At 40.3% G+C, this 21,259-nt stretch overlaps 1 protein-coding gene across 2 annotated transcripts in view; it reads left to right on the top strand.

The window, feature by feature from the left end:
* Positions 1 to 3,286: 3,286 nt before the first annotated feature.
* RECK (reversion inducing cysteine rich protein with kazal motifs) overlaps positions 3,287 to 21,259 on the top strand; it is a 95,738-nt gene continuing 77,765 nt past the window's right edge. For both annotated transcript variants that reach the window (XM_041764079.1, XM_041764078.1), the window contains exons 1-4: positions 3,287 to 3,455; positions 14,976 to 15,034; positions 18,618 to 18,692; positions 20,013 to 20,049. In XM_041764079.1, the coding sequence (XP_041620013.1) occupies positions 3,356 to 3,455; positions 14,976 to 15,034; positions 18,618 to 18,692; positions 20,013 to 20,049 (271 nt within the window). In that variant the 5' untranslated portion in view covers positions 3,287 to 3,355. The remainder of the gene's footprint in view (positions 3,456 to 14,975; positions 15,035 to 18,617; positions 18,693 to 20,012; positions 20,050 to 21,259) is intronic.

Genomic DNA, 21,259 nt, shown 5'->3' with positions numbered 1-21,259 from the left:
AGAGAGAGAGGCAGAGACATAGGCAGAGGGAGAAGCAGGCTCCATGCACCGGGAGTCCGACGTGGGATTCGATCCGGGGTCTCCAGGATCATGCCCTGGGCCAAAGGCAGGCGCCAAACCCCTGCGCCACCCAGGGATCCCTATTGAGCCAGATAGTAGGCCAGAAAATGCTTGGCCAAGAAGGACCTCGATGTCCCTATTCTTGACTTCCTCCAGGATATAGTGACTGGTCAGCCGTCTTTTGGCGTGGGAGGATCTCAAGCAGCTTCTATTTGGTGGCTCATCATCACAACTCAGATTTTAGCCATTTTTTAAAACATGTCTGTCTCATATATAAATCTCAGTAGCAGAAAAACTGTCTCTCCTGCCAGGTCTCCTCAACTTCACTACTATAACTACACGGATTTATTCGTCCAGAGCAACTTTGCTGTCATATCTCATAATAATTACCTGGAAATAAAGTCATTTCTGATTCTATAGCTAAGAGATCTCCAAGTATTCACGCATTCTCTTTGTGCATCAGACTCCAAGTGTCACCTCTGTGAGTCAACAGGAGTGCAGCCAACCACTCCTGTTATTGGGGGCTTATGTGGAGTGCAACTGACCAGTCCTTTATCCTCCTCCTTCTTCAGCTTCTCTTCCAGAGTCAATGATTTCCGATGGGGTGGGTGGATAGTCTTTCCTTTACAAATCGTTATGAGTTGAACTGAGGGTCCCTGCCTCCCCCATATTCATATGTTGAAGTCATAAAATCCAGTATCTCAGAATGCGACCCCATTTAGAAACAGGGATTATTGTAAATGTTATTAAGATGAGGTCATACTGCAGTAGGGTGTGCCCCTAAGTCAACATGACTAGGGTCCTTATAAAAAGGATAAATTTATGACCTAGCGGTTTAGTGCCACCTGCAGCCCGGGGGTGTGATCCTGGAGACCCGGGATTGAGTCCCAAGTCGGGCACCTTGCATGGAGCCTGCATCTCCCTCTGCCTGTGTCTCTGCCTCTCTCTCTCTCTGTGTGTGTGTCTCTCATGAATAAATAAAATCTTTTTTTTTAAAAAAAAGGATAAATTTGGACACAGACACACATACAAGGAGAATTCCATGTAAAAGTGAAGGCAAAGATCAAGGTGATGTGTCTACTAGCCCAGGAGTTCCAAAGACTGCCAGTAACACAGCAGAAGCTAGGAGAGAGGCATGAGTCAGATTCTCCCTCACAGTTCCCAAAAGAAACCGACCCTGCCAACACTTTGATCTCAGGCTTCTAGCTTCAAGAACACTCTGAGACAATAAATTACTGTTGCTTAAGCCACCCAGTTTGTGGTACTCCGTTAGGGCAGCCTAGGAACCCAATGGTCTAATGAACCATCTGCATGGCTTATAACTATCAGTCTACCAATTGAATTACCTTGGGAGTGGTATCTATTACCTGTATGATCCCATTTTTCCATACGGAAACCTGTTTACAGGCCTCTCTATGACATTTTCTAAGGTGCACAGAGTTAAGGAGACCAACTGTCCTCTTTTGCCTGGGACTAAGAAGTTTCTGGAACATGAGACTTTCTGTTTTAAAATCAGGACAGGGCAGCCCCGGTGGCTCAGCGGTTTAGCGCTGCCTGGAGTCCAGGGCGTGATCCTGGAGACCCGGGATCAAGTCGCAGGGGATCAAATCGCACGTCAGGCTCCCTACATGGTGCCTGCTTCCCCCTCTGCCTGTGTCTCTGCCTCTCTCTCTCTCTGTGTCTCTCATAAATAAATAAAAATCTTAAAAAAGAATAAAATCAGGACAGTCCCAATCAAAGCAAGATGTGTTGGTCACCTAACACAAAGCCCACTTCTTGCTCAGATCCTTCCAGGGCACAGTCGGGCCCAGAGCAACCATCTTAGTTCCCTCAGCTGAGTGGATTACCATAGGAACTGGGGAATTTTGTGCAGAGGATATATATATTGTGACAGAGGGGTGAAAGCACCACAGAGGTCCAGAACTAAAGGTGAGAGGTTCCGAAAGAATAGTGGCAGAAGTTCAGGGAGGGTGTGGGGATGAAGCTGGAAAAGGTGATTGGGTCCAATTGCTAAGAAGCTCTGACCCCATGTTAAATGATTGTACATCATTCTGTCTGAAGAAAACAGGTGGCCCCTCAGACTTCGAAGCAAGAGAGCTGTCATCAGAGCAGATGTTTTAGAAAGATTATCATAATTTATATTTTCCTTTTGTAAGCTTAAAAGAGAGACTAGAGGAACCTAAAATACATATAAACTAACTTCAATATATGGACTTTGGAACTTGAAAAACTGTAAAAGGAAATTATGAGATAATAGGGGAAATGTAAACACTTACTGGATGTTTAATAACATTAAGGGATTTTACATTTGTAGCTGTGATTATACTTTTTTTAAAAAAGGGGTAGGAGTGCCTGGGTCCTTCAAGCATCTGCCTTCTGCTCAGGTCATGATCTCAGGGTCCTGGGAGCCCCTGATCTGTAGGGAATCTGCTTATCCCTCTGCCCCTCCCCCTGCTCCTGCTCTCTCTCTCCCAAGTAAAATCTTTAAAAATGTGAAAGAGGGGAAAACAAGGTTTTAGTTCAGGAACGGAGAGAAAGGGAGAGAGGTGCTTTGGTAACAGCGGCCCCTTTCAAACATTCCCCACAACAGCTGTGGGGGCAAGGGGTGGGGTGAGGACTCACCTCCAAATTACCTCTTAAACAAAATCTAAGCCTGACATTCAAGGCTCTCCATATCTAGGTACACAGCCATTCCAATACCTACCTTGTCCCAATAGGAATTAAGTACTTAACTGTACATCAAAGACACATAGAGGCTACATATGCCAGAGAGTTTTGGTGATGAATCTGTCCCTCGTGTGAGGCAGCGTCTGGGCAGAAAGGATATTAAAAGGCTCACTGAGGGTAAAGAGGAATGAAAGGGAGAGGTCCCTTTGGTTCAGTCTTGGACTAAGCTCTAGTTCTCAGGACAACTTGCGGTGTGGGTCTCCTTGGGCAGGTGGGTCTCCTCTTTGAGCCTCAATCATCCCAGCTGCAAGGCTCGGGAGGTGGTAGAGGTGTTGCAAGGGCCCTTCCAGCTCTGACACCTCCTGACCCTGCACGTAAGGAACACTGGCTGCGGGACTCCCCTGCAGAAGCCGACACACAGCTGGGCCTTAACAAAGAGCCGGGGTCTCGGGAATGTTCCCGCCCCCCTGCAGGTTTTGGAAACGCCCCGAGGCCGAGGGGGGAGGGGCTTGAGAGCGTCGCAGCCAATCACGAAGGGGCCAGGCCGCCGGGGCGGGGCTTCCGCGAGCAGCGGCGGCGGCCAGGCTGGGTCCGAGCATCCCGCGGCTCCGGACCCCCCGGCCCGGACATGGCGGCGGTCCCGGCCTCCCCGCGAGGCGCGCTGCTGCTTCTCCTGGCCGTGGCGGGGGTCGCGGAGGTGGCAGGGGGCCTGGCCCCGGGCAGCGCGGGTGAGTAACTGCTGGAGCAGCGGTTCGGGGCGGTCCAGGGCGGCCGCCTCCGCGCTCCAAGATGGCGCGAGGCAGGGGGCGGGGGTGCGCGCGACCCCCAGCCCTGGCCCAAGCAGGGTGACCCAGGGTCGGGAGGCCCCGGCGGGCGGGCGAGGGCGCCGAGACGGGACGGGCGAGGAGCCGTCCCCGCCCTCGCCGTCTCCGCCCCGAACATTGGCCGCACCGGGAACGGTGACCCGGGTTCGAGGCCTTGCTCTGTCACCCACGGGGCAGGGGCCCTGCCCTCGCCTTCACCCTCTCTCTCTCACCCTCTTCGGGTCTCCGTCCCAAGAGGGTGCAGTGCCTTTGCCCGGGACCGTCGCGAGGGCTGGATGGCATTTGCGAGGTGCTGCCGCCTTACCGCCGCCCTGGCCAGTGATTGTAACTTGACCCCCAGTTCAGAAAGGGCAGACCTCGGGCGGCGAGCCTTGATGGGCCCCACGGCCTGCCAGGTTCAAGTCTCTGAAGAGCCTGCCCCTCTGCTGCCGTCCGCGGCGGGTGCGCTGCGCTGTGAGTCCGAGGTAGCGCCGGGCTCCTGCGGGAGACAGATTAAAACTCAGTAGACCCTGCTTTCTGGAGGCTGGTAGGCTTAAGGAGAGTTGTGTGCTTGCTCCTGAGGACTTAAACCAGGGACGGGTAAGAAATTGTTCAGTGTCTCCCGCGTGCTGGACTTTAGAAGTTGATGCCAAGGGAGACATGCATCCATCTAGGGTGGGAGGAAAGTGGAATGAGCCCCCCAATTGCACACACATTAGATTTATACGTGCAAAGTGGTGGAGAAGTGCATTGCCTACAGGGAGAGACGCCTAGAACAAAATCAATCCCAACAAGATAGGTTACAGTGTTAAAGAGTTTGTTTGTTTTTAAGACAGAGTACTTAAGAAGGAAGAGAGTTGTATCAGGAACCTGGGATTAGATAGTTAATTATAATTGGATTCTAAATTTGGCTGTTAATTAGACATCAAAAGAGGGAGAGAGAATGAGAATATGGCTGTGTATTCTTGGCTACCATCAGCTGACCTTTCTGGGCCCCATTTTTCTCATTAAGTTGATCTAAAGCACTTACCAAAGCTATGGCCCATAGAATACTGGTTGTCCGTGCTCATCCCACAACCAGTTGATTTTGTGGGAGACATTCGAGTGGAGTAATTAAGAATATAATATTGAACAAGTTACTTGACCTTAGTCTTTTTGTGCGTTTAATACCCACATTTATTATACATAGTACCTTATGGATTTTACTGTGAGAATTAATAAAGCAATATATGTATAGAATTTAGAATAGCATCTAGTAAGCACTGCAATATTAGCTATTAAATAAGTTTGGGAGACACTGCACATTGTACCGTCCTCTTATAAATTCACAAAACAGGGGATCCCTGGGTGGCTCAGGGCGTGATCCTGGAGTCCTGGGATTGAGTCCCGCCAGCATCAGGCTCCCTGCATGGAGCCTGCTTCTCCCTCTGCCTGTGTCTCTCATGAATGAACAAATAAAATCTTTAAAAAAAAAATTCACAAAACATTAGATTTACAATAAAAGGTCCAAGGATTCCTGTAGTAAAGAAACTTGTTTGCTGGGGGAATGGGAAAAAGACTGGTGATAGGTATGGAGTTTCTTTTAACGGTAATGAAAAGTTAAGTAGTAATGATGGTTGCACAGCTCTGAATATTTTAAAAACAACTGAATTGTACATTTTAAAAGGGTGAATTTAATGGTTTGTGATTGTTAATGTATGGACTCAGGCATATTAAACATTTTAAGAGTTTATTTGAGCAAAAAATGATTTGAATCAGGTAGCTCCAAATGGGAGGTGACAAGAGCTAGAGGAAAGATTTTGATAGAGAAGAGGTGAAAGCAAAGAAATTATTTGATTGGCGATAGCTTAAGTGGTAGCCTCATTGGGAACGGCTAACCGGCTGTTTTTGATTGGTTGTCTTTAGGTTTCGCTTTTTTAACCTTGAGGCATTATAGACTTACGTTTGGTTTTGCTTAAGTAGGCTACCAAGGCATTAAAACCGCCTCAGTCTAATGACCTCCTTGTTTAATTAATTTAACATGATTTATATCTCAGTATTATTATAGAAAGAGAGAAGCTTGTTTGCTTATGGAACTCCTTTTGCTCACGATACCTAAAGAACACTTGAGAATATTCTGGGCTAGATAATTTCTAAAGGCTTCCAGCTTTAAAAATGCATGACAACATACAGTTTGGATCGTTTGATAAAAAGAAAAATTCCAAGTTTGATCCAAAAGTCATGTTTGTCCCTTGTACTAAGTTCTAGGAAGCATATATTGCCTGGTCCTTACGTAAAGGACATTGACTAATACAATGGACAAAAGCTTCCATTGTGTATTTGTAGGAAGTGTGGGGAATGTTCTTCAATCCTAAATAAAAATTGAGAACACAGTATTAAATTGTGTTTCAGCGAAGGCCTGACTTTTATTCCTGATCAGACAGTCTTCTTTTTCCTTTTCAAGGCTGGGTACCCTGTATGCTCTGGTATAAGGCTTTACTTACAAGTCTTATCTGTTCTTAGGGATTTTTATTGCTATTCTTGGGGGTGGAGGTGAGGGAATGATATTACTTGCTCAGTGATTATTATTTCTTGTGAAGTTTGGGTACAAACTTCTACCTTCTACATTAGAGTAATGCCACTCTTCCTATCCTAGTGTACTTTCCAGTCCCAGCACTGCCCCCCTGCCCCCCATTTCTGATGTTTTCTTTGAAGTAATAGGATAGGGACCCTATGCTGTGGTCTCAGGATCTATGTGTCATGGCATCTATTTAAGATGTTTTGTAATGGTACAAAAGAGGGTAAGATGAAACATTAAGGGCTAAATTTCAATAAGTTGGCATTTAAGAATTATGTAATAGTCCGCCTAGGATCCTGAAAAAGAATGTAGTGAATTTTAAGTTAGAAAAAGCAAACGCCTATCTGGAGGGAAGTAATAGAAAGCAGATTCTCTTCCCAAAGACATATCTTGGCCCACATTGTGGAAAGAGCTAAGATTAGTAATAGACCAGATATGACAGTTTATCCTGGTATGCTGCTAAAAGTCCTGTCTCATATCTATAGATTTAAGCAGTCTCAATAACCATACTTTTCACTGTGTGCCTCTTCTAGAAGAAAGTGTGACGATGTCAAGGAAGTGGTTTTTGTATAATTTAAATGTGATTTTTATTTATTTTTTTAAATAATAAATAAATTTATTTTTTATTGGTGTTCAATTACCAACATACATATTAACACTCAGTGCTCATCCCTTCAAGTGCCCCGCTCAGTGCCCGTCACCCATTCACCCCACCCCCCGCCCTCCTCCCCTTCCATCACCCCTAGTTCGTTTCCCAGAGTTAGGAGTCTTTATGTTCTGTCTCCCTTTCTGATATTTCCCACACATTTCTTCTCCCTTCCCTTATATTCCCTTTCACTATTATTTTAAATGTGATTTTTAAGAGCAAAACATCCTACAAAGGTCTATTTGTTCAAAAAAAATATATTGAGTGCTGTCTATATGTCAGGCACTGTTCTAAGTACAGTGCTACTCTTAAGGAGCTTACATTCTACCAGAGGAGAGAGACAGTAAACAGATAAATAAAATGATTTGTGATAGTGATAAGTATGCTGTGAAGGAAACCAGCTAATAACAGAATCTTGTGAATAGAGGGAGAGAGATTCTTTACATACTGATTACAAGAGAGGCCTCTTTGAGAAGGTAAAGTTCACAAACAAAATCTGTAGACTGAAAGTCTAAAAAAGGAATAAGGACCAGAGAGTGAAGAGACCCAAAGGCAAGAAGGAACCAGTATGGTTGCAACATAGTGAACAGGAGAGCAGGCTAGGGTTAACAATACTGAGTCTTGCAAAAAGCCACATAAGGATTATGGATTTTATTCCTTGTGCAGAAAGAAACCAATAGACTGTTCTGTAAAAGATGTAAGCTTTGATTTATATTTTAGATCACCCTGGCTGCTGAATGAAAAAAAGTAATTGTAGGGTGGGAGTAACAGCAGGTCAACTAGAAGCGCTCTGCAGTAGTTGAAGCAGGAGATAGTGGTGAATTACAATGAAGTGGTGATGGAGATAAAAGAGAAATTAAAGATTACATGTAGATTTTTACCTTAAGCAGTTTAGTTAAAAAATGATGCCATTTACTGAAGTCTGGAAGATGAAGAGGAGCAGATTGGAGGAAGGTTGGCAGATGAGCCGAGAAGAGCATCAGAATTCCATTTTTATATATGTTTAAAATGGATATTAGGAATAACTGCTGTAGGTCCATTTCATACCTGTCAGTAATCCATTCAGCAAATATTTGTTAAGCTGTTATACTGTGATAGGTGCCAGGCATAAAGGGGTAAGCAAAAATAGACGTGGTTTCTGCTTTCATGGGGTTTGTTTATTAGGAAATTCATATATATATCTACATTGCTAACATTATGTGGTTGTATTAGTACATATCTATATTCTAGATCTGAAGAATATATGAGGAAAAATGTAGGTTAGTCAAGTATGTAGCACATAATATGGATGCTGTAAAGCACACAGATAATATGAAAAAGACATCAAGAAAAGTATAGTATTAAGAGAAACTTTCTGATCATGGAATATACTACTGGGTACCAGACATTTATACTTTTAGATTTGTTGTTTTATAGATGAGAGGCCTGCAGCATAAAATGGGCAAAGGAATTATGCAAAAATACTGGCTATTAGCCTCTTTGGGGAGGACCTTAGGAGAGTCATTTGCTTTAGTTGTTTCAGAATGATGAATGTCTAGGTTAGGGCTCTTTTGACCCCCTAAGGGAAGAGAAACCAAGGTAGCTCGGGATTAGGGGGCTAGTATGTAGCATCTAGCAGGGAAGCAGAAATCCAAAGGTAGGAAATTCAGCAAAGCAGACCTTGGGACTGCTGTGGGAACTAGAAAGCTTCCAGGAGCTAAAACTACTATTAGAGACCATCTCTCTCTCCCTTCATAGCTTCTGTGTGCATCTCTTGCATTTCCCACTCTCCACCAATCAGCTTCCTCTTTTTATTCATCATTTCTGGGCTACCATAAAACTTCAGCTTCCCTAGCTCTACCTCTTCTTGACCTTATGGCTTCAGGGCCCACCACCTTCAATGCCTGAATCTATGCTGCACACTTCTGTGCCTGAGTATTTGATTGGGTCCAATTTATCTTTTGACTTAGGCCAAAACCTCATATGATGTTGCTAAATTATGCATTGGTCACCATATGAAATATGGTACTAAAAGTGCCCCAGTGGGAGAAATATAACTTTTGTACTTTTTTCTGATAAAAGTCATTGTGTAACTAGGAAATTATTACTTATTAACCAATGAATACCATTTTTTGAGCTGAGCAGTATGCTAAATGGATATAAGAAGTTTATAGTCAGGGATGCCTGGGGGGCTTAGCGGTTTAGCACCTGCCTTCGGCCCAGGGCATGATCCTGGAGTCCGGGGATCGAGTCCCACATCAGGCTCTCTGCATGAGGCCTGCTTCTCCCTCTCCCTCTGCCTGTGTCTCTGCCTCTCTCTCTCATGTCTCTCATGAATAAATAAATAAAATATTTTTTTAAAAAAAGTAGTTTATAGTCAAATTGGGGATACCATAAGTACACACATGCAGTGATTAGAGAAAATTTAAATGTTAAAGTTGCCAGTTCTGACTAGAATATCAGGGCCTTCAGTAGCCAAAAAATCAAGAGTTTAGAGTTATTGGAGGAGAAAGTCTTACTAAAAGTTGAGGTGGGATTCAAGCCTTGAATGGTGTTTGGATTTAGGTCAGCACAAAACACTAAACATTTCAGTCAGAATGCTGTGTTCAGGGTAAATGTAGGCTTTCCTTGTTAAAAAAATAATAGAAGATCAGGGAAGGTAAAGTTGTAAGAAGACTTGGAAGGTTTAAAATTGGAATACCAAGAGGCCATTGTGAGCCCTTTATTAGAAGAGTGACATCATGAAGGGTCTGTCTGGCAGTCATATTGGTAATAGAATCAAATGAATATAAATGACTGTTTTGGCACTGGAGTATAAAACTAACAATGGAGAAGGATATCTGTAACTTGCCAATGACTCAGAAAAAAGTATGTCTAGACACATAAATAAAGCAGTATGATGAAATGTTAGCAATATTGAATCCAGGTAGTGGGTATATGGGTAATCCCTTTACTGTTTGGCTCTTCCTTAGATGATGATATATTTTGTATAGACACACAAACACATATATTTTTAAAGGAGTAAATGTAAAATTGCAGGAATGTACTTGTAAGTTGAAGGGGTAGCTGTCATTTAAATGTTTTTAAAGTGTCAATTTCCAGGCTGTTTTGAAAACAAAAATGTGATTAAAAGTAAGATGAGTTTTTTATTAACATCCTTTTTTTTAATATTTTATTTATTTATTCATGAGACACACTGAGAGAGGCAGAGACATAGGCAGAGGGAGAAGCAGGCTCCATGCAGGGAGCCCAATGTGGGACTCGATCCCGGGACTCTAGGATCATGCCCAGGGCTGAAGGCAGGTGCTAAACCACTGAGCCACCCCGGCATCCCAAAGACATCCTTTTTATTAGACTGACTTTTTCCAGTATCAGCTCATATTTAGTTTTTCTCCCCTTCAATAGTGGTAGGATACATATATTCTGTTGTTGTAATTCTGTAGGGGGAATTAATTAGGGGGAATCTTTATTTTCTTTAAAAAAAAAAAAAAACAAGAATGGCTTTTCATTAACTAAATTGAATTATAGATTTTAGGAGGTTTCTGTGGCAAAATTCCTCCTAGCTTAAAAAATCCTATAATTCCATGAATATTTTAGTTTTAGATTAGGGCATTTATTTTGGTAAGTGCTGGTGGGTCTTAGAAGCTGCATTTTTCCCTTGTGGCTGGAGCATGTACTTCCTGCTTGCTGGCCTATCTTTAGTACGCACTTGGCCCAAGCTGTTAGCCAAACCTTGATGTTTCTAATTATTGGGTAATTCTGCTTGCATATTTCTAGGTTGCACTAATACCTTTTTAAAGCCCGTATACATGGCCTTCAGCCATCTCTTTGGTTTTTATTAATTTTATAATTATAGACCCTTAGAACAAGGGTGCAAAATATGACACTCATCCTTACATCTTTAGTGAGGATAACACCTGAGCTTTTTATTTTCATCATGTCAACATCAAGTTTTATTTTGAACTAATTTACCTTTATCGGTTCAATTCCCCTTCTTGAGAATAAGCAATTTTAAACTATTTTTCTTGAAGAACAATAAATTAGATTAGAATCAAATTATAAAAACAAAACATTTCTAGAATTAATTGTCTTATATAAAAACATTAGGCCTTGGAGAGGTTTTTGCACTCTAATTGTTAAATGACCCAATTAATCCATTTTAATAGCTCTAAAAAAGACAAAGACCTTTAATTGCCACATTAATTGCCATTTGAATCCCTTCTCCCTATTCTTGATGAAGCCGTATGAATTGATGTTTATTTGTAGACATTTATTTCTTGAAAAATATGTAGTGTTAAAGATTTTTTAAAGTTCTTTCAAAGGAAGGAAAATGTGCACCAATATAATAATGGCTAATGTTAAGAACAGGGTATGGAAAGTGTGATGGAGCATAGGTCCTCTAGCCTGTTCATGGAGTGTGGCAACCCTCTTGAGGGAGGAAATGTACTATTACAGAGGAATGCTCCATTGGGAGGGGGAAGGGAGTTATTACCAGAAGACTTTGGGCTGTCCTCTGTAATCCGTATTGTCAGAATGATCAGAAAGCTTTTGGAAAGACTAGAAAGAAATATGTCAAAATGTCAACATAGATTCTGGCAAGACAGTGGGAGTATAGATCATTTTTCTTATTTTCCAAAGTTTGAGGTTTCTTAATGAAAAAAGAATTATTTTAAAAATTTAACTTTGAGGGTAACTACTTTATAAATTTGACCTTAACTATTAAACAGAAAAAAATAGGCCTTTATAATGATATTTTTAATAAAACTTTCCATTGTTACTGGACTTTCATTATAACACATTTTGTTTCTGTTCTAAATAGACCTTTGCTCCAAGAAACTGTTTTTCAAAGATCCCTAGGCCCAAATCAGACTCTTGTCTGCCTGAGTGTTTACTTTTTGCTAAGCTTGTGCTTATTGGGACCATATGTTATCCTGAGTTATCTTTGCTCATGATCAGCTGGATTTTTTGCCCTCAAATGACCTTTGTGTTAGAAAATAGTAAAAAGTGGCAACTTCTACAGCACTTCAAAAGAACACTTGATTATCACACAAGAGAGTCTTTTTTTGTTTTGTTTTTTCTTTTTCCTATCTGCCCTCCCCATTTTAATGAGTAAGAGGCTGAGGACATAACAGAATCTTAGAAGATGGGGAGAGCATGGTGTGGCCTGGTAGGGGAGAAGGGGTATTGGGAGAAAGCCTTATGACTTATTGCCCTCTCTCCCCTTGAATTAGAGTTTCTGAGAAAGCAACTCTAACCTTACAAGCAAGGGACTTTTTTTCTTCTGAAACTTAGTGGAATTTTTATATTCTTCAGAATCTTTAAGTAAAGTGTTAGAACTGAAGCCACCTTTTTTTAAATAATAGAAATAATATTGAAAAGCCAGCCGCAATAGTCTTTTATGAAACCAAATATAGGAATATGCCAATAATATCATATACCCTGTCACTGTTTTGTGGAAAACAATTTCCAGTTTTGAACAAGAAGCTTGTTGGTAAAATCTAAAGAGCTCTTTGTTTATTCATCTATTCACTCATTTTCTCCCAATACAAACCCTACCTTCAATCAAAAAAACCTTTGCTTTCATCTAATTTATGTACTGAAATTGTATAAATTGCATTTGAAGAGATTATGTTGCAAATTTATATTTTAAACCACTGTATCAGATCCAGCTGCCTGAAACGTAATATTTTCATCTCTGCTCTTTTGACAGCCCCTAATCAATCCAGCTGTATCTTTTTTTCAATCAGGTACACTCTAGAATAATAACATGTCCCTGCCTTTTATCTCTATAGCCCATCTATGCATTTCTTGGTCTGTAATGCTGCTTGGCAGCGTTTTTCCTTTTCTCTAATTTGATGTTTCTCAAACTGGCATTCTGAAATGTTAGTAAGTGGAATGAAAAAAGTGTTCTGTGTTCTGAGAAATCTGTCTACTTAGATCCCTTTTTGGAAGATTAGTAATGTATAAACATATTAAAGGCTTTGTGAAGTGCTGCAGTAAGGAATTCTCTTTAACTTTTTTAATCCTTCATTTCCCAGTTTGTTTGAACATGGAACTTTTTCTCCTGAGGGATAAATATTAACAACTCATGAGTAGAATACAAGTTTGAGAAAGGCATATATAGTTGTCTCCTTTCTGTGTTCTCCAAAGTGACTGCTCCACACCTCTACAGTTTGACCTCAAACCCTCAATCCTTTTTGTTTTCAGACCTAATTGTTTCACTGAGAAAATGAAGGATGTCAGCTTCCCTCTTAATTTATTAGTATCCTTATATCCTTTCCTCTTGTCTAGACTTTGTTTTACCATCAGGCTGTAACCTGGATAAAGTCAGAGAACGTAACATTTATTCACTGTTGAATCCCTAGCCCCAAACTCAGTGCCTTTTCTTAAAACCATATCCCTTCCAGCAGTCACCTCATTTCTCCAATATTCTGTTTCAGCCACAACTGTATGTATGGAATCTCAATTCTGGCACTAATCACCCAGAGTTAGAAGAGACTTCATGAGTTAAAGGGCATGGTCCCCAACAAGACAGTATTTAGCCCAGATACCAGCTTAGGTGGTACCCAGGCCACCCACACTTCTGAACAACTGGCTGTAAACCCAGGTTTCCCACAACCACCTCAAAATCAGTAATTCACCAGAATGATGCTTAGAGCTCAGGGAAGCTCTATAGTTATGATTACAGTTTTATTATGAAGGATACGAATCAGGAAGACCAGCCAAATGAAGAGACATACGGGGTGAGGTCTGGGAGGAGATGCAGAGCTTCTGTGCCTTCCCCTCATGGAATCAGTGTGCATCACCCCCTGGCACATCAGTGTCTTCACCAACTAGATACCGCTGAGCTTTGGTATCTAGTGTTCATTGAGATTTCATCACATAGAAATGATTGATTAGATTGTTGGCCATATGGTTGAACTCAATCTCCATTCCCCAGTCTTGCTAGAGATTGGGCTGCTATCACATGGCTCAAGGCCTCAACCTTCAAATCAAATGGCTGATCTTTCTGGCCAGTCTCCATCCTGACTATTTGGCGGCAAGGGGGCTCATTAGCATAACAAAGATGTACTCTGTTACTCTAGAAATTCCAAGGATTAGAGTCTTCTCCCAGGAATCAGGGACTAAGGCCAACTAAAAAAGGGAAGGGAGGGTTTTTCCTTCCCTGATCCTGCATCTTCCTGTAACTACTCTTTTTCCCTCCTTTAAAAAAAAAAAAAAAAAAAAGATTTATGTATTTATTTGAGAGAGAGAGAAAAGAGAAAGAGACAACAGAGGAGGGGCAGAGGGAGAGGGAGAGAATGAGAGAATCCCAAGCAGACTACCTTCTGAGCACAGAGGCCTACTCCCCGGCTCAATCCCTGAGCTCATGACCTGAGCAGAAACCAAGAGTCAGATGCTTAACTGCATCATCCAGGTGCCCTTTCCCTGCCATTTCTGCCAGACTTACTGAGAGCCAATGTTTGTTGTCTATACTTCCTCAGTTCCTCCTGTTTACTCCTTAATATCATCCATTTCTTCTAGCTCCATAGAAAGTACCTTGTGAAGGTTACTAAGTGATCTCCTAATTAGTAAATTCATTTCCTTTTTTTTCATCTTCAATGTAATCCAGATGGTTTGGTACATGACACTAACTACTCCCTCTTCTCTAATGCCCAAGGCTGACCTACCTGTCTGACTGTTCCATCTCAGTGTCTTTTCTTGTTAAACTTTGGTTCTGTGATGACTTCTCCCTAGAAACTCTACCTATGCAATGTCATTCATTTCCCTATACCTCCTTTATGCAGGTGACTCAACTTGGATCTTTCATTATGGTTCTACCTGCAATCCAGGCTTTGATTTCTGACTTTACTTCCATTCCATCTGGATTTCCTATAGGAACCTTAAATTTAACTTGTCCCAAACAAAATTCACTACCTTTTTATCACTTAGTCATACATTTTAGGTATAATAATAGAACATAGCCTATAGGGCAATTTTAAGGATTGAATGAGACAATGCTTAAAGCAAGCTTAGTAAAATTCTAGCACATAGAAAGTACACGTGACAGTCTCCACTGTTAGCCTACAAGTTTCTTGAGGACCATGTGCTCAAAGAAGTTGGTACTGTCCTTGGCTTGTAATAGTTATGCAGTAAAAGTTTGTTGAGTTAAAATGAATAATAGTAATCTGTTGAATAAATGTTTTGTGTAGCCATCTGATTTAGTTTAATTATCTTGTTTATTTAATAGTGGGCAACATCTGGTGTTTATTTTTTCTCTTAGGTGCACTGTGTTGTAATCATTCAAAGGATAATCAAATGTGCCATGATGTATGTGAACAGGTAAGCTTACATGATCATTGTTGAGGCTATTGGGTATGTAACTGTTTATTAAGTATAATTGTTTTGGAGAAATCTGCTGGATAGCACCTTAACAAGTTATCACAGTTAACATCACCAATAATGAAACAAATCCATATAGGTCTGCTGACATAATGCACTGAAAAGAAGCCAGCATCTTAAGGAGCACTCCTATCAAAAATGCATAACCTGAGTCATGAGGAAACAATAGGGCAAACCCAGATTGAGGGATATTCCTCAAAACAACAGTTTGTACCCTTCTTAGTTGTCAGTTTTAAGAAAACTGAAGATTAAAAGGGAACTACAGAGATATGACAATTAAATGCAATACATGATCCTGGATTGGATCCTGGAATTAAAAAAAAAATTACTATAAAGGAAATTATTCAGATAAATTGGTGAAATTAGAATATGAACTTTAATAATAATGAATCAGTGCTATGCTCCTAAATTTTATGGTGATTGTGTTGCAGTGACATAGGACAATGTCCTTGTTCTTGGGAGATAACATGCTGGGATTTAGGAGTAAATGATCATGTCTATAATGAATTCCAAAATATTTCATCAAAATAACAATATCTGTATATGTAGAAAGAGTTAAAGCAAATGTTGCAAAATGTTAATATTGAGTAATCTAGATGAAGACTATCTGAGTGTTGTACTACTCTTAAAACTTTTGTGTAGGTTTGAATTTTTCTGATTGAGTCTTTGAAGTCAAGTGGCACTGCGAAACTGCGACTGTGAAAAAGAACTGCGAAATACCAAAATACTGTCAATATACCTGTTCATAAAGTCTCGACTTTATTTCATCACCTTGGTCGTGCAGTTTTGGCCTTGGCACTTGAGAACGAATGGCCTCAGTTATCTTTTGAAGAGTTTTCCATAATGTAGATTTTGTCACTTCCTAAAATATATAGAGCTACATAACTGGAATTAAAACTTCTCTCAAGGGATCCCTGGGTGGCGCAGCGGTTTGGCGCCTGCCTTTGGCCCAGGGCGCAATCCTGGAGACCCCAGATCGAATCCCACGTCGGGCTCCTGGTGCATGGAGCCTGCTTCTCCCTCTGCCTGTGTCTCTGCCTCTCTCTCTCTCTCTCTCTGTGTGTGACTATCATAAATAAATAAAAAATTAAAAAAAAAGAAATATAAACATTATAAAAAAAAACTTCTCTCAAATAATATTATGAATTTAATTACTTACATATTTTTAAAGATTTTATTTATTTATTTGAGAGAGAGAGAGAGCCCATGCATGCACAAGCACAGGAGGGGCAGAAGGAGAGGGAATGGGAGAAGCCAGACTTCTTGCTGAGTGTGGAGTGCAGTGTGGGGTTAGGGGCTGGATCCCACAACCCTGACATCACACCCCGAGCCGAAACCAAGAGTTAGCAGCCAACTGAACCAGCCAGCTACCCTTCAAATAATATTGTGAATTTAGAAAGATTTTTCAAGATACTCTTTAATTATAAAACAAGACAGTGACTCAACTTATCTAAGTAGCTGCTATAGATAGAGTTCATGTCAAACACTATAGCAGGACACCTGGATGGCTGAGTCAGTTAAGCATTTGCCTCCGGCTCAGGTCGTGATCCCAGGGTCCTAGGATTGAATCCTACATTGGGCTCTCTGCTCAGTGGAGAGTCTGCTTCTCCCTCTCCTTCTACCCTTCCCCACCTCGTGCACAGACTCTCTCTTTCTTGCTCTCACTCTCTCAAATAAATACGTATCTTTAAAAAAAAGAAAAAAGAAACCCACTATGGTAAATTAAGTTTTCTGCAAATTTACTGTCAGAACAACAGCTTTTATTTTTTTTTAATTTTTATTTATTTATGATAGTCACACAGGGAGAGAGAGAGAGAGAGACAGAGACACAGGCAGAGGGAGAAGCAGGCTCCATGCACCGGGAACCCGACGCGGGACTCAATCCCAGGTCTCCAGGATCTCACCCTGGGCCAAAGGCAGGCGCCAAACCGCTGCGCCACCTAGGGATCCCAGAACAACAGCTTTTAAAAGCAAAAATGGCCCCTAGATGGTGTGACCATAAGGATGCTGAAGCACTGCTCTCCTGACTTTTCTTATTTATTGAATAAATCTGGTCATTCATTTATCCTGTAAAGTTTCTTACAATCTGAATTATGCTATTTGCAACCTCATGGTATTATTTAATGTGTTACTATTTCCTCTCTATTTCTTAGTAATTGGTAGGTAGATTTGGAGCAGAGTTATCTTTTTTTTTTTAATTTAATTTTATTTATTTATGATAGGCACACAGTGAGAGAGAGAGAGGCAGAGACATAGGCAAAGGGAGAAGCAGGCTCCATGCACCGGGAGCCTGACGTGGGATTCGATCCCGAGTCTCCAGGATCGCGCCCTGGGCCAAAGGCAGGCGCCAAACCGCTGCGCCACCCAGGGATCCCTGGAGCAGAGTTATCTTAAAGAGCTTTCTGCAGTGATGAAAATACTCTATATCTGTGTGATCCAGTATGGTAACCACTAGCTACATGTGTCAAGTGAACATTTGAAATGAGTTTAAAGAGGTTGAGGAAAAAGATTTTGAGGAACTGAATTTTAAATTTTATTTAATTTTAATTGATCGAAGTTTAAATTTAGGTAACCACACATGGCTAACAGTAACCTAATGAGATAGGTCCAGAGGCTTGAGACTCAGGTTAGATTTTGTATTGTTTTGGTTTTGTTTTTTTTTTGTTCAGCAGGTCTTACTCGTAACTTTATTGTGTTTGGTTGTCTCTTTTTGTAATTAACATTACAGTAATTATTGATAATTGCCTAAGTGCATTAATTCACTAGTGGTTACAAAATGGTGATGTTCTAGCTCTCGTCACTTATTATAGTTGATAGTTTGGGAGAAAAATGGCTACTAAAACTAACTAGAGATAAATCCTTTTTCATTGTCCTTAGCATTCATGGATTTCACAGTCTTGACTATTTGCAGGTAAACATGAAGTTCTATCTGATATATAATGGTTTATAATTTACTGAGACATCAAATTATAAATGCATTAATTAAAATTCTATTTGGAAGAGAGCCAGTTAGCTTGATGAATGAACTTGTCAACTCCTTAGCATTTTTATTAAAAATGGCTTTGTCTCCATTTAGTGGTATTTTATGGAAGTTTATACCATAATGCTATTCACAGATTTGTTATATCAAGGGTATGACAGTCTGTTTTACATTGTCGTTGGTTGACTAAAAGCGGTTTGTAGAACAGTTTACAATAAACTTTTCTTTTTTTCTTTTCTGTTTTCTTTCTTTTTCTCCTTTGTCCTCTAACAGATTTGGTAGCCTGGTTTTCTCCATTTTTGGTCATTAGAAAAGGGTCTAGACTTGCTATGGACCTTCTTGATTATTTGCCAGACTAACCAACCTTTTAAGAGATGTTACCTCAGCTCAATTTGGATCTTTCCAAAGGTTTTTAGTATATAAAAAGAAGTTGGAAAATATTCTAGACAACTGATAAACATAGAGGACAATAAATTTTACCTCTTATGTCTTACGAAAAAATGCCACAAAACTTTTTCTTTTCTTTTTTTTTTTGTCAAATAGATATTCTCCTCAAAAAGTGAATCCCGACTTAAGCATCTGTTACAGCGAGCCCCAGATTATTGCCCCGAAACAATGGTAGGTCATATTTAACTTAACTATGGAAGCTTTTGTCTAAATGAAGCCATTTAATAAGTTAACTTTTCGATTCAAGAAAATTTTCAAAGTGATTTGGATTTATGACCAAATTAAAATGTCAGATTTAACTGAGTACTTTAAAAAGATCATCATACAAATTTCTAGGTAGAATGTCATCTTTCATCTTTTATTGTTTATCCTATAATGTATAAAAGTAAATATAAATGTATTACAGTCTTTAGATTTCATTATAATAGTTTTTCTGGAATTTGGAATTTTCCTTATTATTTTGATAATTTTATGAAAACCATAATAACTAAATCTTCTGTTTATTTTGAATTTGAAAAGTTAAACTTCGGATAAGGGGAAATGTGTGACTTCTCATTATTCCTGTCTTCTCATTTTTTTGTGTATTGTAGATATATTGCTTGCCTGTTTCAGTCATGTAACTTAAAATGCTTCAGTGCTTGGGCCATCCTCAGAGTTTGAGATACTGGTGGGCCAGGCCAAGGAATTCTGAGCTGACATGAGACAGGCTTGCTTACTTACTTACTTACTTATTTTTAAAGATTTTATTCATCTACTCATGAGAGACACAGAGAGAGAAAGAAAGGCAGAGACACAGGCAGAGAGAGAGGCAGCCTCCACGCAAGGAGCCTGACATGGGACTCAATCCCGGGACTCCAGGATCACGCCCTGGGCCAAAGGCAGGCGCCAAACCGCTGAGCCACCCAGGGATCCCCTGAGACAGACTTGTTTAGATGTGGTGGCTTGCATTATGTGAGAGGGGAAAAGTGGGTTTGAGTTTTTTTTTTTTTAAGATTTTATTTATTTATTCATGAGAGAGGCAGAGACACAGGTGGAGGGAGAAGCAGGCTCCCTGTGGGGAACCTGACGTGGGACTCGATCCCAGGACTCCAGGATCATGCCCTGAGCCGAAGGCAGATGCTCAACCACTAAGCCAGCCAGGTGTCCCATGAGGGGGGAAAGTTGATCAAACAATTCTGACAGACACATTTGCCTTTACTTGCTCTCTAGACATTTTTGGTTTTGTACTTAGAAGCAGTGATTCCAATAAGCATCCTGAGTATCCAGACTCATTATTAGTGCTCTTAGATGGGGAAAATGGGAAAAGAGCAAACAATATTTTTACATCTCAGTTTTATTTTTTTCTTCCCTGAATAACTGTTTGATACTCATGTAGTCTGAGAATATTTACTATACAGAGCTAAACATAATCAAATTAGCTATACATAATTTCTGATATTGTCATATTTAAGAACTGGTTATATAAAAGCCTTTTGGTGATTACAATTTTAGGTTGAAATTTGGAGTTGTATGAATTCATCTTTGCCAGGTAAGCAAAAGAATTATAACATTTAGCACTTAATCTTTAAATCCTTATTTTGTCCTATAACCTGATATATCCCTCTTGAGTTCCTAACTTCTTCTTGTAGGCACCCAAATTTTCAAATGTATAATTTATTCTCATTCTCTCAATCATTAACTATACTCTTGTCTCTACTTCTACCATTCAGTGAAACTGGTCTTTGAAAGAGTGCTATGATCTCATGGTACCTAAATCTTATGGTCATTTCTCAGTACTTACTACTTTTGACTGCCCTGCAGCACCTGGTATTGTGACTATTAGCTCCTTATGACTTCACCTTAGCTTCATGACCTTATCCTCTCTTACCTCCTCTTTCCTTCTCTTTCCATTTCCACACTTACCCTGGTAATTGCTTTCCTTCCCAGAACTGTTAACTAATCAGCCCTGGAAAGATAACCTTCAAATCCAAGTTGTTACTCACGACTTCTAGACATGTCTACCTGCATTTCTGCATCCTGGTGAAGACTGAAGTACAAATCAAAAACCAAACTCATAACTACCTATCTTATGAATGGCACTAGACTGGAATCCCTCAAGTTATCTTTGCTGGCTTTTTCTTTTTAGCTCCATTGACTCTTCTTGTAAAATCTTGCATCTGTCCTCTCTACTCCTAGTTCAAGCCATTGTTATTGTGTTCTGGGGCTGGAATATTGTAACAACCTTGTATCTGGTATTTCAACATCTCATAATTGTCCTCCCTAGCTCCTTCAAAAAAAAAAAAGAGCCCTCCAGTGGATAGCCACTTCTATCAGAATAAAGCCCAAACTCTCTAGCCTGGCATTCACAGTCTTCCAGGATTAAAGCTTCCAGTCCTGATTAAAGCCAGTGCCTTGAAAAAAAGGAAGTGTATTTTATATATCTCTGAACTCCAAAGGCTTTCACACTGTTTGAAGTTTGTATTTCAAACAAATTGTACTATTTGCCTTCTTGGAATTGCCCATATCCATGCTTATTCTCCCAATTATCCCTCTACCTAATGTCCTGGAATTATTTATATATAATTTATATCTCTAATACGTATATATATATATTGCATATATATAATCTACATAATGGGATAAAGCATATATTTTCTCTATTTCATAGCCACATAATACCTAATGGAGTGCTTTGCACATAATATTGTAAACCCTTTTTGGACAGTTTAATAGTTTCTAGGAGGTCACTAGGGGTATGG

This window comes from Vulpes lagopus, chromosome 7 (assembly GCF_018345385.1).
Source record: "Vulpes lagopus strain Blue_001 chromosome 7, ASM1834538v1, whole genome shotgun sequence".
NCBI classification, from domain to species: domain Eukaryota; kingdom Metazoa; phylum Chordata; class Mammalia; order Carnivora; family Canidae; genus Vulpes; species Vulpes lagopus.
The sequence above is the reverse complement of the archived record's forward strand: the minus strand, read 5'-3'. Positions and strand labels throughout refer to the sequence as shown.